The sequence below is a fragment of the Alligator mississippiensis genome, chromosome 9 (genome assembly GCF_030867095.1).
Source record: "Alligator mississippiensis isolate rAllMis1 chromosome 9, rAllMis1, whole genome shotgun sequence".
Classification (NCBI taxonomy): Eukaryota; Metazoa; Chordata; order Crocodylia; family Alligatoridae; genus Alligator; species Alligator mississippiensis.
Genome location: NC_081832.1, coordinates 15,158,000 through 15,174,871, shown reverse-complemented (window position 1 = coordinate 15,174,871; position 16,872 = coordinate 15,158,000). Strand labels below are relative to the sequence as shown.

The 16,872-nt window shown below is 37.6% G+C and overlaps 1 protein-coding gene across 7 annotated transcripts in view; it reads left to right on the top strand.

Annotated features, from left to right (window-relative positions):
- The window catches only part of NCOA3 (nuclear receptor coactivator 3), a 146,134-nt gene extending 129,574 nt beyond the window's left edge, over window positions 1–16,560 (top strand). For 6 of the 7 annotated variants that reach the window (XM_059733169.1, XM_019484538.2, XM_019484541.2 and 3 more), the window contains 9 exons: window positions 218–454; window positions 2,389–2,515; window positions 4,608–4,779; window positions 6,235–6,531; window positions 7,921–8,025; window positions 8,410–8,644; window positions 10,490–10,664; window positions 10,890–11,031; window positions 13,221–16,560. In XM_059733169.1, the coding sequence (XP_059589152.1) occupies window positions 218–454; window positions 2,389–2,515; window positions 4,608–4,779; window positions 6,235–6,531; window positions 7,921–8,025; window positions 8,410–8,644; window positions 10,490–10,664; window positions 10,890–11,031; window positions 13,221–13,232 (1,502 nt within the window). In that variant the 3' untranslated portion in view covers window positions 13,233–16,560. The remainder of the gene's footprint in view (window positions 1–217; window positions 455–2,388; window positions 2,516–4,607; window positions 4,780–6,234; window positions 6,532–7,920; window positions 8,026–8,409; window positions 8,645–10,489; window positions 10,665–10,889; window positions 11,032–13,220) is intronic. The other variant, XM_019484542.2, reaches the window with a different exon arrangement.
- Window positions 16,561–16,872: the final 312 nt, after the last annotated feature.

The window sequence follows — 16,872 nt, the reverse complement described above, 5'->3', positions numbered from 1 at the left end:
GAATGCCAGTAATTGGTATTAATAAATGTGACTAGATTAATAAACTTGTAAAATGAAATGAGGTTTAATGGCTTAGTAGTAGTGTAGTTAATTTGCTCTCCTGTTGCTGGAAGTTGTCCCTTTAGGGTAAGGAGGCAATATAAATGGTTCCAAACCAAAGCATACATCACATGATCTCTAGGAGAAATTATGATTTATATGCTCTTCATTGTACCAGGTGCACCCAACAGAAGTATGACTATGAATCAACACCCAGCAGGTGACTGGGGCTTACCAAACTCAAAGGTTAACAGATTGGAACCTACAAGCTCCAGTTCAATGATGAGACCAGGAGCAGATTATAATACTTCCCTTCCCAGACCAACAATTGGTAGCTCCGTGCCTGGTTTGCCCATCCGATCTAATAGCATACCTGGTACAAGACCAATTCTACAACAGCAGATGATTCATATGAGTAAGTTGTTTTTGGGGTTTCTTTTTTACCTTTGTATAAACCTACTTACTAAATTTTCGATGGCTTCTTGATCAAGTATTCATAAGAAATATACTTTTAGGACTCATGAAGACACTCAGTCTCTCCTGGGAGAGTCACTGCTCTCCCAGGGGAGATCATGAATATGCAGAAGTTCAGGATTTTTCCTGACTAAAAATGGCTGCTCCAGGAGAAAAATATCTGGGAACAATCAGGGTTAAATTAAGTTTAGGAGAGTTTCTCCTGGGAGAATAAATGTCTGTACATGCTGATGCCACTGTGGGCAGTCTGCATTAGCCAATCAGGGTTGTTCTGTGCACTGCTGCCATCTGTTGCCAGGCAGATTAAGGGAGTCTGCAGAGTATACTGAGGTGTTGGCACAGGCCTTTCCATCCCTGGCTGCGTGGTGTCAATACTACAAGCTGTCCACCCTTAAGGCTCTCAGCATTCAAATGTCTGTACATGTGGGGTTAGGCAAGTTTTTCTACCGTGTGAACAAACCTGGGAGAATTCTTCCAGATTATTTGAACGTGTGTACGCACGCAACCCTAATTTCAGTATCACACCATCTTTGTACCTAAAGACCACCTTTTGTGGGTAAGTACTACAGTAATCTCTGGTTAATTCACCTGTGGGATAATTCACTATTACAACTGAAATCACTATTATGATTTCCCACCAGTGCTCCTGTGTCCCCCTAACCCAGCCAAATTATTAGGGGTAGGGGAGACTGTAATAATTTAAAATCAAGGGATGTCATGTTGCATACTGACAAGTCATAAAACCTTGGTTATTTTTTGATTGCTTATGTGTTGGTGGTGTCATATTTCCTGTGATGCAAAATAAATTATAGTGTATTTATATTTACATAGCTGTGCTGAATCGCCACATTCTTTTTATGTGGAGGCTTCTGCATATTCCCACTTCTTGAAGCATGTTTTTGTTAGAAAAGTTCCAGGAGCTGCTTTATGATTAGTTATGGGTTTAAGGACTTTATGTACTAGTTTTCGTTCTAATGCCCATGTTCATATAGAAGGAACTGAGCTACATACACATTATAAAAAAAAAAAAAAAAAAAGACTAAGTTTTAAACGTTGATATGTCCAAACTGCTATTGAAAAGCTCTGAACTTTTCATAGCTGTTGAAGATCAATACAAGGGATCTTACATTGATTGTATTTTCCACTCAGCACACCTCTAATTGGGTTAGACTGATCATTGAAACTGACTATGCTTTGCTTAGAGTGACAGTAGTGGAAAGTCTGAGGTGGTTACTCTATCAGGACTAAAGCAGAATGAATGGTGTATGTCTAATATTTTCCTAAAATATTTAGACTGCTCCCTGAACATGCACATTTATTTACACAGACTATCTGTTTGGCATCCATATCTCTGGTTGTTGAAAGGACAATTCCAAAATCCTTTCCTTATTAGAATAGCTCATCCCATCTTCCTTGGATTGTATTGCCAATTAATTCTTACAGATAAGAATACACTGAATTTGGCTGAGCTTCAAACACCACCCACATGGTAGAGAATATTTAGAGCAGAGATTTAAATGATGTGACCATCAAATTGCTCAGTCCAATGAAAGCAAAATTGTGGGTAGTGTGGAAAGGTGAGTGGGTAAAATTGAATAAAACACTACATACTCATTTCAAGGGTTGAAGCTAGAAATCAAGGTCAGAAGCCAATAGATTTGGGTCACTTATATCCCTAACCTGTGCCTACTTCAAACTCTGATGGTCTTAACTAAATCTAAATATTTTAAACACCATACACGTACACATACAAAGTCGTTGAAAGTAGTAGCATAACGTGAAATGATCTGTAAGATCACTTAAATCTTTATATAGCATTCTAGGAAAAATGTTTGTTTTTTAAACCATAGTAACATTATACATTTTGCTTTACAGGGCCCAATGAGATTAATATGGGTATGGGAGGGAATCCTTACGCACAACCAGGACCATCTAGCCAGCCAGCATCGTGGCCCGATAGCATGTTAGCCATAGAGCAAGGATCTCGAGGTTCACAAAGCAGGTAGGTTTTAAGAATAGCTGAAATCTAAGCAGTTTGAATGGAACTCCTCATTCTCACCAGAACTGGTTAAAAACTGCAATATTATTCACTGAAAGAGATGACTTTTGGTACTGCTAGTGCTCTGAGTCGGACTAACTCGCACATGTGCACACCCACCCACCTATCAACAGTGGATCAGTGCCTCCACAGAATACTGGCACTACTTGACTGGTGCTCTGACTGTATACTGAATGTAAATCAACTGAAGCCAAAGACATGAATGGGTTAACCTTTGACAAGTCAAACTTTAGTATTTTAAAATGTTGTGAACTATCTCGGAGTCTGTCTTCAGCATTAGGAGATTTTCTCATGCTTTCAAATGCCTGTTTCAGTGCACAGTCTGCTCAGTTCTCATGTTTTAAATGCATAGCTTGCTTGTTTGTATGTAGCTGCAATTTTCTTGGAGGTTTTGTACCTCAAGCTTCGCCTTTCCATTCATATGTCCGTTGCTTGAATGTTTGTTACATGTTTTCAGTGTTAAGAATGAAATGCATTTAAAACAGGAGACAAATTTCTGGAAAATGACAGGTGTGACAGTATGATATGAAAATTGAATAGGCAACCGTTGATCCTCTAGATCATAGTGTACGTGTAAGAGTGCTTGATTAATCCACTTGTACAGAGTCCTGTGACCATCACACCAAGACCTTCAACACGTAACCCTAGGCAAGAGTGTGGAGGCATGGAAGTTGCTCAAGACTTAACACCCCACTTTAGACCATTGAGAGAGAATCCAAATGCCGGACTGAGTCCTGTCACTCAGTGCCTTGATGGTTATAGCTTCTGCCAGAAAGCAACAGATATGAACTGCTGCTGACTGCCTAATGCTTCAGTGAGGGTACATTTCTGTCAGGGTGATGTACCTTAGCCATTCTCCAGCCAAGATGTACCCACAAGGCAGTGGGGGCTAGGATTTTGAGGTGCACTATACTCGCCTTTGGAGGTTGCAACACTGGTATTTTATAGCAGCTACCATGCCACAAGTAGCCCCTCCATGTTGCCAGCAGGCTCAGAAACTTGGTGGTAGGGGAGCAGCATTAATTGGAGCTGCACCATTTGTTTGACTTGAGGGACCAGAAGGTTGAGAACTACTGTTCTAGCTGATTTATCTTGTAACACTACACAAAGAGACTTGAGTACTGGCCTGCTGTCATGGAATTAGGTGGCTGGGTGCCCTGTACAATATACAAGAAGAATTAGGTACCTCAGAATGGAATTAAGAAAAGGTGGTATTTGGAACTGGGAGCTATCTAAGTTAATGCATCTTATCTACTGGCTACTTAATGTAAAATATTCCTTGGATCAGGGACTAGAATTGAGGTTGCCTTAACCACTACCACTCTGGTCAAAAGAATCTTTTAAATAGTCTGTGTGCCATGTATCAATTTCAAGAGGGAAGCTTGGAGAGAGACTCCATTACAGGATAATGCGTAGCTTGGAGGCTGGAACCCTCTCCAGGCTATGGGAGTGGGAGATACAGATTTAAACTTTCTCAGACAGAGGAAGGAGTATAACCCAGGTGTCCCACACTGTAGATGCTCTAACCCCTGAACTATTGCATAAGCTGGGAGTAGGGTGGCACGGCCACCTACTGATCTGGCAGTATTTTGAAAGAAAGTAGCAGCTACCACTGTGTTTTGGAGTCCAGTTTCCCTGTAAACATTTCTCAGATCAAGCCTGTCAGGGGAGATAGCGAAGTAGGTAATCCATGAGCTACCCTACTGAGCACCTCATCACTTGTTAGGCCTAAGGCACTTGTTCCAGCCCTAGAAGTAAAATTTGAAGATGCTTGGGGAACATTAATGTTGTTAACTTAGATGACTAGTGGCTTGGGAGCATCCAAGTTTGAGGATTTACGTATTAGACTTAAAATCCTACTTACAGACCAAATCCACAAGAGGACTCGGCTCTAACACCGTATGTAGAATTTCTGTACTATAGGTATAACCCTCACTTCTACCAAGCAGTTTAATATCTTTACCTGAACTGTCTTATATGAAAACCGCATGGATGTTTTTATAAGTACTTAACGGCTGAAATATTTTAATTGTAGACAATTGGTGAGAAGTTCTTTGGATGATCTCTTATGTCCGCCTCCTAATGTGGAAGGCCAGAATGATGAAAGGGCTCTTTTAGATCAGCTGCACACACTGCTGAGTAACACAGACGTCACAGGACTGGAGGAAATAGACAGAGCATTAGGAATTCCTGATCTTGTAAATCAAGTAAGTAACAAGATCCGTTTAGCCATTTGTTTTGCGGTTTCCTGATGATCTTGGCATGTGGAATGAAAATGAATAAAGGTCTGGCACCTCCTTTCCTTCCTTCTCTCCACTTTACTCTTTTAGAACCTTACTCTCTTTGAACCTTACTCTCTGAAAATCACTAGCGAGCATTCCTTAAGCTTGGTACGAAAAGCCCTTGAAATATACTTTTATAAAAATGCCGTAAGTAAGAAGACATCATATGTATGTATCAGAAATTTAATTCTCACTTCTATCTTGCAACGTTTACAAATGCTGAGTTTTATTTTACTTTTATTAGCATAATGACAGGAGAAGGGCTGGGTGGTTCAGGCACTAAGGCGCACAGTTGACAGCCTGGAGGTCGCTAGTTCAAGCTATAGCAGAAGCACTTGTGGCATGGCATGTCAGATTCTGATAAATCTGTATTCTGCTAAGTACCTTGTCACAAGGACATGAAAAAAGAAAGGTGACAGTGAGTTGGATTCTTCTGACTCATGTATATCAAGATAGCAATTTTACTAGCAATGATGTAGAAGCCCAAAATAGTATAGCATGGCTTTCCACTTCCAACTTGAATTTGTATGGCTGGAAATGAAAAATTTAAGAAAATCTTTCTCACTAGGAGGGCAGCAAAGCACTGGAACAGGCTACCCTGATTAATTGTGGACTCTTCATCCCTGGAGGTTTTTAAGACCTGACTAGAGCCTTGGTTGGGATGATCTATGTGGGGATGATCCTGCTTTTGAGAAGGGTGTTGGACTAAATAACTTCCTGAGGTCCCTTCCAATCCTAATTTTCTATGATTCTATGAAATCAGGGTGGGGGATCTTGCAAAATGAACATACTTGATCTTGAAATCGGAGACTAACAAAAATTTAGTTATTTTTACAAAGTAATTCTTCAGTGTGTAACTAAACTTCAAGAGTCTAAGGATTATGATCAGTTTTTTGCTATTCATAGATTCATAGATGTTAGGGTCAGAAGGGACCTCAATAGATCATCGAGTCCGACCCCCTGCATAGGCAGGAAAGAGTGCTGGGTCTAGATGACCCCAGCTAGATGCATATCCAACCTCCTCTTGAAGACCCCCAGGGTAGGGGAGAGCACCACCTCCCTTGGGAGCCCGTTCCAGACCTTGGCCACTTGAACTGTGAAGAAGTTCTTCCTAATGTCCAGTCTGTTATTGTATTTAACTCTTGTAAAACAGCTGAGGTGAAAAGTCACTTCTATCAGTCTTATTTGCCTTGAAACAAAAAAAAAAAAAAAAGGAAGCTAGTAGCCCACTAAAAGCACACTGCTTTGTTCAAGCAAGAATCATCAGTCTTCAAGGATGATCACATACTGTGTTGATTTTACAGTTATTTCAGCACTTCCTGTTTGTGAGAATATTTAAAATCACAGCATTTTTCTTGGCCTTCTTCTTGTCTGTTAAAGGGGCAAACTTTGGAACCCAAGCAAGATACATTTCAAGGTCAGGAATCTGCAGTTATGATTGATCAAAAGCCTCCATTATATGGCCAGCCTTATCAGGGACAGGGGACAGCAGTGCCAGGAGGTTTTAGTAATATGCAAGGACAGCAGCCATCTTTTAATTCAATGATGAATCAGATAAGCCAACAGAGCAATTTTCCACTCCCAAACGTGCATCCTAGAGCAAGTGTGATGAGACCCCGAACCAATACACCAAAGCAACTCCGAATGCAGCTCCAGCAGAGGCTTCAGGGGCAGCAGGTAATCTTTTTGCTTTTGTATACATTTCTGCCTTACTCCAAAGACCAGAGTATTTTATTTTAGTGGAGAGATGCATACTCATCTTGCTTCAAAGGAATAAGATGAACATAGAAATTGATATTCCAGCTTAACAGGGGTCCATCTAGTCAAGTCATCTTGACAGCAGCAATTACAGGAAAGTGCAAGAAGTTTGAAAAGGAATTTGAGACAACAATAGAGAAGTTATTTCTTCTAAAACCCTTCAGCTAAATGATGGTTTAGGCCCTGAAGCACAAGAGCCTTACCCCTCCCAAATTTTTCTATTTAAAAAAAATACTGTTGAATATATCCTTAATATACATTAAACATCCATGTTTAATGTCTTACTTTTGTTCTAAATCTTGTTTAAACTGTTGGGCACAAGGATGTCTTCTGCATGTGAGGGCCACAGTAAATGTTACTGGATTTTGCTTTTAATAAATACATGGTATTTCATCTTATTGGGAAATTAATCTGCTGAAAAATCCTAGACTTTCTCGCAAATAAAAACTCAAATGTAATGTGATCTCATTAAAGACATTAAATAAAAGTAACTGGTAGTGGTTCGTAAAACTGTTTTGTTTTCCATACGAATCTGATCCGTTGTAGGTGCTATGGTAATGGGCATGCTGTAAGAAACGAGAGAGATTTTATGAATGTGGTAAAGGTTTTGCTTTCACAAGGATGTCCCTTGGTTTTGACTAAAATATAAATATCCTTTTTTATATAGAAAATGAATACATTTTCAATAGTGAAAGTACTGAATAATTGAGGGAATTCTTATTGCCATGGTATAGGTGTAAGAGGGTGGGGGACAGATGTCCAGGTTCTGAATAATAAGGAATTTCAGACCATTGAGGCTTGGAGAGTTAAGTATAATGTAAAAGAATATAATAGTAAGTGCTTCTTACCCCTAATCTTTCTTCTTGGGCAGTCTCATAGTATTAAATCAACCTATAGGTTTTATGAAGCAGCTGTTATGAACTTTCTTTTATTATAATAGTTTTAACAGAGATGAAAAAGTTAAAACCTAGTAGTTAGATAATTTGGGATAAACAGTACAAGAATCAGCAATTGGTTTGTTTAAGCTTTGCATAAAGTGTTGTTACCAGAACTTTGTGAAAGGTCATTTAACACCAGACTGCTTAATATATTGTGTGGGTGGACTTCATCTTTAAACCTGATCAGAAGTGTGTGCTTCAGATGCATCTAACAAGGTAAAAAAAAAAAAAACTAACCACTGCGGTTTCTAGATGCAAATTAAAACCTGGGTTTTCAGAAACGTTTTTTTTCCAATAAGGAGTTTGCTGTAACTTAATTTAGCACTTGATACTAAAAGCTTAATACGTTGTTAACCTGTCTTTCTCAAAGTTTATGAATCAGACTCGTCAAGCACTTGAGATGAAAATGGAAAATCCAGGTGCTACTGTTGCCCCAGTGATGAGGCCAGTCATGCAGCCACAAGTGGGATCACAGGTAAGTAATTATCACGTTCACTCTTCAAAAAACGAATGCTTGAAAGCTGGCAGGCTACAAACATGTTCCCCAGAAATCCCTTTTAGAATTCAAGCCTTCACTCAGTTCCTTAGGATGTTTTGTCCTATGCACTGAAAAATGATTCTTGCTATATCTGTGATAATTCTGTAATTGCCAACTTATGAACACTAGCACCTGTATTCTATTAGGCTGTGCCACAGATGCAGTCTGCCAGTGGTCCTATACCCATAGGAAAAGAACAGGAGCAAGATACTGCAATGCATTTGTTCTTTATCATTTGTATATTAGTGGAAGGTTGGCATGAATTTAATTTTACATGTAAAATATCTTCTGATGTGCTGTTTTTGTTCATTTGTGGGATAGCAGCAAGGTTTTCTTAATGCTCAGATGATGGCTCAGCGCAACAGGGAGCTATTAAGTCATCATATCAGACAGCAGAGGATGGCAATGATAATGCAACAGCAGCAGCAACAGCAACAACCTCAGGCCTTCAGTCCCCCACCAAATGTGACTGCCTCAGGAAGCATGGATAGTGCTTTGGCAGGTCCCCCGATGGCTCAAGTTCCTCCACAGCAATTCCCATATCCACCTAATTACGGTACTAATACTAATGTCTCACTACTTTGTCCTCCCTCATCCCATTTTCCCTTTTTCATTTTTATTGATCTTATCTACTTAAATATTCCAGATAACATTGAGATTTGGGACAGGTGGTTGTGTCTGTGTGGAGGGAAGGGAAGGACTGACGGGACGGAAGATTAAGCATATCCTGAACATATCCCATGATTAAATGATACTAAATAGGACTCTTTCTGTTAAGAAAGCAGGAGCCTGCATACTTACTGATCCATAGCTTAAATTTATTTTTCATTTCAGCTATTCTCTTGACTACTTGTCAGTTACTGATAAAACAGCAATTTGGTTACTTCTCAAACATATTTCTATTTTATAGACGTAATTCTATTATGTGAAAATCCAGTATCAAATATTCAAAACAGAAGCATTCACGTTATCCTTGTTTGGTTATCTTCCTGTGACCACAATTGCTATGCAGTGCTTTCTATTCTGGCTGCTGTCTTTAAATCACAGCTTTAGTATTCCTTAGCTCCAGACAGTAAATTTAGTTTAAGTTAGAAAGTGCAGGATGGCTAAACCCCTGCAGGCAGTAGAAAATCTAAGTATAGGGATATTTAGGAGGAAGGATGTGCACATAGAATGACTATTTATGAATGTAGCTTATTTACATCTTGGGCTAAAACTTTCACATAATATTTTTCAGACTTCCCCATTCATTTATCCTAGAAAACTATACTACCTTATAAACGTTTTAATATGAAGTTAAAGCATGGTAAAATGAGCTCTCAAGAAACTTGCTGTTTGTTCAGTATGTAGTTAGTTAATTTGTGTCATTTTCTAGTGCATCAGTCCATTACTCTGCTTTCCCACTTCCTTGTTTTGGTACTTTTCTCATCTGAATGGTTCATTTCTACTTTGCTAAATAGCTCTATGCTAAGCCATCCATTCAAAGAAAACAGTGGAAATATATTAAAATTTATGTTGTACTTGTATGTCGCTCTCATGTGACTGTCCTCAAAATCCAGTTTTGAAATAGAGATGTCGTCTTTGTGAACATAAGACAATCCTAAATCCATGTTCTAATTTTTTTGCTGTAAAACACTACAGCAATTTGAGTAGCATTCTGCAATATTCTCTTCGGTAAAGAATACTGTACTGGGATATTGATTTTTGTGGACTTGTCTAATACAACGATTCAGTTAGATTGTATATTACAATTACTGTTAACCCATTATTTAAAAGAATCTGTCTCATGAATATCCATGGTGCTGTAAAATTATACTAATGAGGAAACTTTAATTTATATACATGAGCTGTGAGGAAAATATAAAAAAGATCCTATCAGAAAACACTAGTACTTTTCTATTATTGGAAGAAAACTTCCAAACATTGATGAAAACTTACATAAAACTGAAAATATCTTTTGTTCATAAATACATTGTAGTCTGGGTGAGATCTACAGACAGGGTTTTGTTTCCAAGATGTTACCTTTCTCCTGCTGTTTGTATAGTTCATTAACTATAAAATTAAGTTATAGTTCATAACAACTATTTGCTGTGGAATAAATTCTGGCATTAGGCAGGGATTAAGCCACCCTATCATTTTGCCAGATGATATTTTAGGCAAAAGTAAAATGTCATTTCAGCATAATGTAGTGTGGTGGTGAATTTTAAAAGGTAGGGCAAGATAGACTAGTGTATTGCCCTTAAACATTTGTTTAGATCTCTGAGGTTTCAGGATTTATCACCTTTAACTTGCAAACGCATGTTGTATTTGAATTTTTTTTTCCTCCCTTCAATGAAAGAAGTTGAGACTTAGACATCCTTAAGATGATAATTAGTGGCATGTCTATTCTTTGTTTTGCAAGGAATAAACCAACAACCAGATCCTGCATTTAGTAGGGTGTCAAGCCCTCCCAACCCAATGATGTCATCAAGAATTGGACCCTCTCAAAATCCCATGATGCAGCACACTCAAACAGCACCAATGTACCAATCCCCTGAAATGAAGGGCTGGCCATCAGGAACCATGGCCAGGAGCAGGTGAGCATAATTTAAGATGTTTCAAAGGGGCCTCATTGTTAGAAGCACTCATCTTTCAGAGAAATGAGGATGAAATCATAACTCCATTAAAGTCGGTAGTTTTGCCATTGCAAGTGCAGGAGGATTTGTTCACTCCTTTTTTTGGCTCTATACTATACCAGTCCCTTGTAAAAGGTTGTGCAATAAAATACTAATGGAATTTTAATTGTTTTTTCTATGTTCCAGTTCTTTTTCACAGCAGCAGTTTAGCCATCAGGGGACCCCTGCAACTTACAATATGATGCACATGAATGGTACCGGTGGCCATATTGGACAAATGAACCTTAATACCATGCCTATGTCAGGGATGCCTATGGGTCCAGACCAGGTAAAAGGATTGCAGTGATTCACCCTGCTGATAGAACTGTAGAGTCAGAGGCCTGGTCAGCTCCCAAAAGTCTAAACGGTTCTAAGATTCTTTTATATTTTCTATTTCCTCCTTTCCCAGTTAATGTAATGTAGTATCTCCTTCCTTGCATACACTTGTTCTAATTTCTGTGGCCCCCAAGCAGTTTATGTATCTAGTTGTATTTTGCCTCAGTAGGTTCTCTGTCTTTGCTGATATTACACTAAAACGATGCTGAAGCTGGGCCGTATGTTGTGGATTAATTGCTGTCTTTCAAATAGTAGCGTGAGTATGGCTCAAGATGCACGCAGAGTGCTTCCATGCAGCTAAAGCTGGAGAAGTGCTAGAGGCTAAAAAACTGAAAGCAGCAGTCATACCTGTTGAGATTTTTGTCAGGTATCAAAGGACATAAAAGGCAATGAGAAAAGGGGGGAAGGGGGTGGCAAAGGAAAATTTATGTCTATTACCTCCATGGAAAAGGTGAACAACTTCTGGATGATAAAAAGGAGGCTGCTCCACCTTTCACAAAAAAGCTTAATCATGACCAGCTTGGCGTAATTTAATATTAACAAGAAGATGGTAGGAAACCAAACATTAGTTTCTCTTTCCCTTAAGAAGAGGGTAAAAAGCAAGACTTGGGGGACTGAAGACCAGTCAGCCTAACCATAATACTTGGAAATATACTGGTGTTTGTATGCACTTTAAAGGTATTAAGGTGGTGATAATGAATGGCGTGGACTTGTCTATGTAAACCGATCTAAGTCCCTTCTTTAATGTGGTGATTGGCTTAGTGGTTGTGTGGGACAATAATTGAAGTGATATTAATGAGGTGTTTGACAGTCATGCATGACATTTTTTCACAACCAAGCTAGAGAAATGTCTTATGTTAAATTACTATTAGGTTTGAGCACAACTGGTTGAAAAATAGCAGTTATATTGAATGTGGTGCCAAAAGAGCTTGTGCTGGATCTAGTACCATTCTGTTTTTTCAGTAACCGCTTGGATGACAGAATAATGTGTACTCTTGTCAAATTTGTGGATGATGCACAGCTGGGAGGGACTGCAGGCATTTTGAAGGGGAGGATTAGACTTCAAAGTGATCTAAAACAATTAGATGGTCTGAAATTCAGTAGACAGCTGCAATATATAGAAATTAAGATGGAGAAATCAATCCACAAATAAAATACAAAAGCTGTCTAGGAGGGCAGTGTTACTGCTGTAAAGGACTTGAGGACTGCAGGGAAGCATACACTGAATTAAGTCAGCAGTATAATGTATGTGGAAAATGGAATGATTTTCTGGGATGTAAGACACTTCTGTTAATACACAAGATGCAGAAGGTAGCTATTCCACTATATTCCTCATTGGTGAGGTCTCGGCTGGAGTACAGTGTTTAGTTGTGGGTACCATGCTTTAAGGAAGACACAGATAAATTGTGGAGAGCCAAGAGAACAACAAAAATAAGCAGTTTTCAAAACCTGGCCCATGAAGAAAGAGTTAGACTTAGGTTGGGATAGAGAAGAGTAATTGTATCTAAAAAGTTATTATAAGGCGATTAGCAATTAATTGTTCTCCATGTCCAGCAAGGATGGAATAAAAAGAAATGAGCCTAATTTACAGCAAGAGAGATTTTTTGATGAAATGGTAGAAGAAAAACTAAGGATAGAAAAGTATTGGCACAGGTTACTGCTGAATCCCAGTTACTGGAGGCTGTTCAGAACAGTTTACAGACACATCCGTCAGGGATGGGTTACGTAGTCCCTGCCTCAAAACTTGGGGATAGGCCCAATAACCTGTTGAGGTCTCTTCCAGCCCTATGTGGCTGCAGTTCTAATTCTACATAGCTATAAAGCATCAGTATAGGAGTGAAGATACCACTGAACAAAATTGACAAATTTCTTACTGGAATTAATTTTCAAGAGTGCAGAATTCAATATTTGATTATGTAAAAATGGTCACTATCTTATCAGAGTTTAGCTAGTCATGCTTGTAAAGCATTTTGAAGATGAAAGCTCTGTCCAGTAGAAGTGCTGATATATCTGAGAACCCAGCAAAGGATATTCTTCCCCAGTACAAACTGACTGCCTTGAATTCTTTCGGGTTCAGAATGCATTGCGTGTGGAGTTTTCAGCAACTGTTTTCCTGATATTTGTTCTGTTTTTTTCTCACAGAAATACTGTTGACATCTAAAACCACAATCTCCGAATGAGAATGCGCGACATTAACAATGCACTAGTATTATAAAGAAAAGCAACGCATTCCTCGTGGCAACTAGTACTGGCCTTATGGAAATAACTGATTTTTTTTTTTTCAGCTGATCACCAAGATGTCCAAAGTGACTTCACGCAAAAACCTTTTTTTAGTAGTAGCAGAGTCTCTGTATTACTGTATATGGTGGTGTATAAAACAATGGTCATAAATAAATATTTTTGGCACTCTGCCTCTAGAAATGTGAATTTGGAAATGGCATTTTAGTAAATATGATGGGGTAGACTCCTTATATACCACTTCTATTTACTGTAGCTATCCAAAGCCCTTTAACTACAGGCAGACCAAAGTGCCTGGAGAAGGTCATGGTGCATAAGAATTCTGATTTCTCTAGTAAGAATATCTGACAGAGAATGTAGTTCCTAGCCTTGACTCTTGTATTAATTCCTGAATATAAATGCTGCTTTTAACCTCTTACCCCCAGGAGTCAGGATTTCCCCAAGCAAAGTGGCAATACAAAATGAATTGGCCTATACTGTTCCAAAATCTTTCCTGTTGATGACAAGGGGTTACAGAAAATAAATTAATTATTTAAACACAATTGCGACTAATATTTACATATTGATGTGCAGTTGAGTGCACTTTATAAAAGGCTATGTAATGGATTAATGCAATATCTTTGATAAGGATTTAATAAATACGAGGTTAGGGTGTACTCTTGTTCTTAAACACAATCTTTTAAGAATTGTTAATTGAAAAGACTGCAAAATTAATGTTTTCTGTTTATGGAAATTAGAGCAATAATCTTTCATCTTTTTAAAAATGAACTTCAGAAAACTCAAGGCAAGGCACTGCAGTCTAAATCAGAATTTTGCAGTCTTTTTTGTGAATAAATTTTGTAAATATGATCTTTAAGATATTGTATTATATGTATGACTTTTGTAGGTCACTAACTCATTTTTGCAGAGTTTGTGAAGCTAAATATTTAACAAAGTTGATTTCTGTAAACTCAGCTTAGTTGAGGTCCAAATAGAAGACCTTTTAACTTTTTTTTTAATTTAATGACCTGGAGTGGGTAACTAGCTCAAATATTTTCCTCCTTTGGTCCTTGATGCTTCATTTATTTTACATCCTTAACATATAGCTTTTTAAAAAGATCCTTTGCTTAGGGTTAAGCAGTTGGTTAATGCTTTCTTCACTTCTAAGTGAGCACTTTGTTACATTTCTTTTTTATATAGGGCGATTGGACAAAACTCTCTGGATTTTAAATTGTCATGACTTGTCGCAACAGTTTGCGTGTGCGCATGTGTGTGCATACACGTGTGTAATGTTGCCTTTTTAGTTAATAAATCTGTACTGTAGGATGTTTTGTTAATTGGAACCCTAAATGTTCTTCTAAAGAAATTGGTCTGTTGTGAAGAATGTTATTATTTTTCCACCATCACATTTTATGGCAAAAGTATGTTTTAGTTGTTACATGACATCCAGAAAATCTTTGAGAAAGATATTAAGCCACATTTTTAAATAATGTCTGCACCTCATTGATTCTTTTTCTATTAGTAATGAATGTATTTTATAAACAAATATCAGTATTCACAAGTGTTTGGTTACGAATCTCTTCATCTGATTTGTTGACAGGTTTTTTGTTGTGTTTTTTTTCTATAAAAGCAAAGGTCCTACTGCAATTTTTCCAGTTTAAACAGATACAACAATGATTCAACCTGGTAACTTCCTTAAGGAGGTGAACCAGAAATCGTTAAGACATGGTGCTTTATGTTCTACTGTTCACTGTGTAAAGGAAAAAACCCGAACTTCTCCTGAGTGAATGAAAATCAGTGTTTTTGATTATTTCTTCTTGGTACTGTAAGGTGAAGTCATGTTTTGTTTTACAGAAACTTGAATGAACTTCCATGATCTTCCATTTTAATGGAAATAATTTTCAGTGCAAAAATTCAGCTAACTTTCATCCTGAAGATGTAGCTACAGTCCTGTAGCTTCCGCAGGTCGTGTAGAACATAAGAATCTACTCCTTATGGAATCCAGTCTTTGCAACTGGCACTGAGAATATACATTTGGAGAAAATTTAAGTTGTTTCAAGCCCTTAGTCTGGGTCACCTGTGTTGTAACGCATGATATTTAAAGGCCTTAGGAATTGTTCCCTCCGTGCCATCCTTCCCTCCATCCTCTTTTTTATTTGTTTTTTGCTTACTGGTGGAGTCAGTGCAACCCACTGGAGTTGAAAGGCAATTATTCTTTTGCTTTTTTAATTAAGTCGGAATAGAACAATCTTTACATTTTGTCATTGTTCATTATATTGATGGAAACTGCAAACCCTGGGTGCTTTGACTAGGTAAGATCTTTAAGATATGTGATACTGTATACATTGTGCCCCTTTTAACTTTTTTTGAGTGATTCTATTTATACTTCTAAAACGTGGTACCTGACGGATGTTCAAAGGATCCTCGTTTCCTCATCCACTTTTAGAATGTTGAATTTTTCCAATATCTACTTTTTGCTGAATCCAAAGATTTTGTTTTAGTTCAAACTTGATAAAAATAAAGCCTTTTTAAACTTTTTGAATTAGCATTATTGAGACCTTTCATAGCAACACTGATTCTAAATAAGACATCTAGATTGAAAAGTGTATTTACAGCCATAAACAAAATGATCCATACAATATGTTTGAGTTTGGTGTCTCCAGCTGTTTTCTTCTACAGCATAGTTTTCTGAACGTTTAAAGAAAAGCTGTATAACTTATTTTCAACAATAAGAGACCAGTTTGATACTACAACCATCTCCTGCTCACGCTGCATAGCATAAAGTCTTGCTACATGCCTATCAGTTTTTTTCCTTCTGATTATATCAACGATGTTTTATAAAATTCATAAACTTAATTGCTTTTATCCAGTCTGTCTAATTTTGTGGTTTTTAAAATAAAAAAATCAAGAGCATTTGTTCAGTTATAAGAAAAAACTATTTGAATGTTTTACCAATTAGCGCGCACATTTTTATTTTGGATTTAAATGCAGATTGTCAGAATGATACAGCATTTATGAAATCATGTAATTCTGAGAGCAATATTTTTTTTTAAAAAAATTCTCAGGCAAAGGCATACAGTATTGAGAATTGCATTTAAATTTAGTTTACATTAAGTATTGCTAGAAATTATCTGCATCTTTACATTGCAAAAAACAGGTGGGCTGATTTATAAAAGGGTTGGTTGTAAGGTATTACTGCTCTTCTGATATTTGTGTTTCAATGTTAATAATAATGTAAATAAAGGTTTCTATTTAAAACCAGAAATTGGTGACTTACTACGTTTAGCTGTTTAATACCTTATGGATGTTCATGGATGGATGCTATTTATATTCTATAAAGACTAGCAGTTCTCCAAACAAAATTATATCCAGTCCTGAAAGAAAATACAGTAATATCATACTGGTGAGAAGATGGACCTGGGCACTGAATTTTTGGTTTCCTGAGACAGCACAAAACCTAAAGTAGTATCAACAGTGACTTGAGAGGATTAGCCAGGGTGTGAAGTTCCAGCAAATGGGAAGTTGCTTATACAATGAATATAATGTATAATGGCCTAGCAAGCTTTTGAAGGTAGTG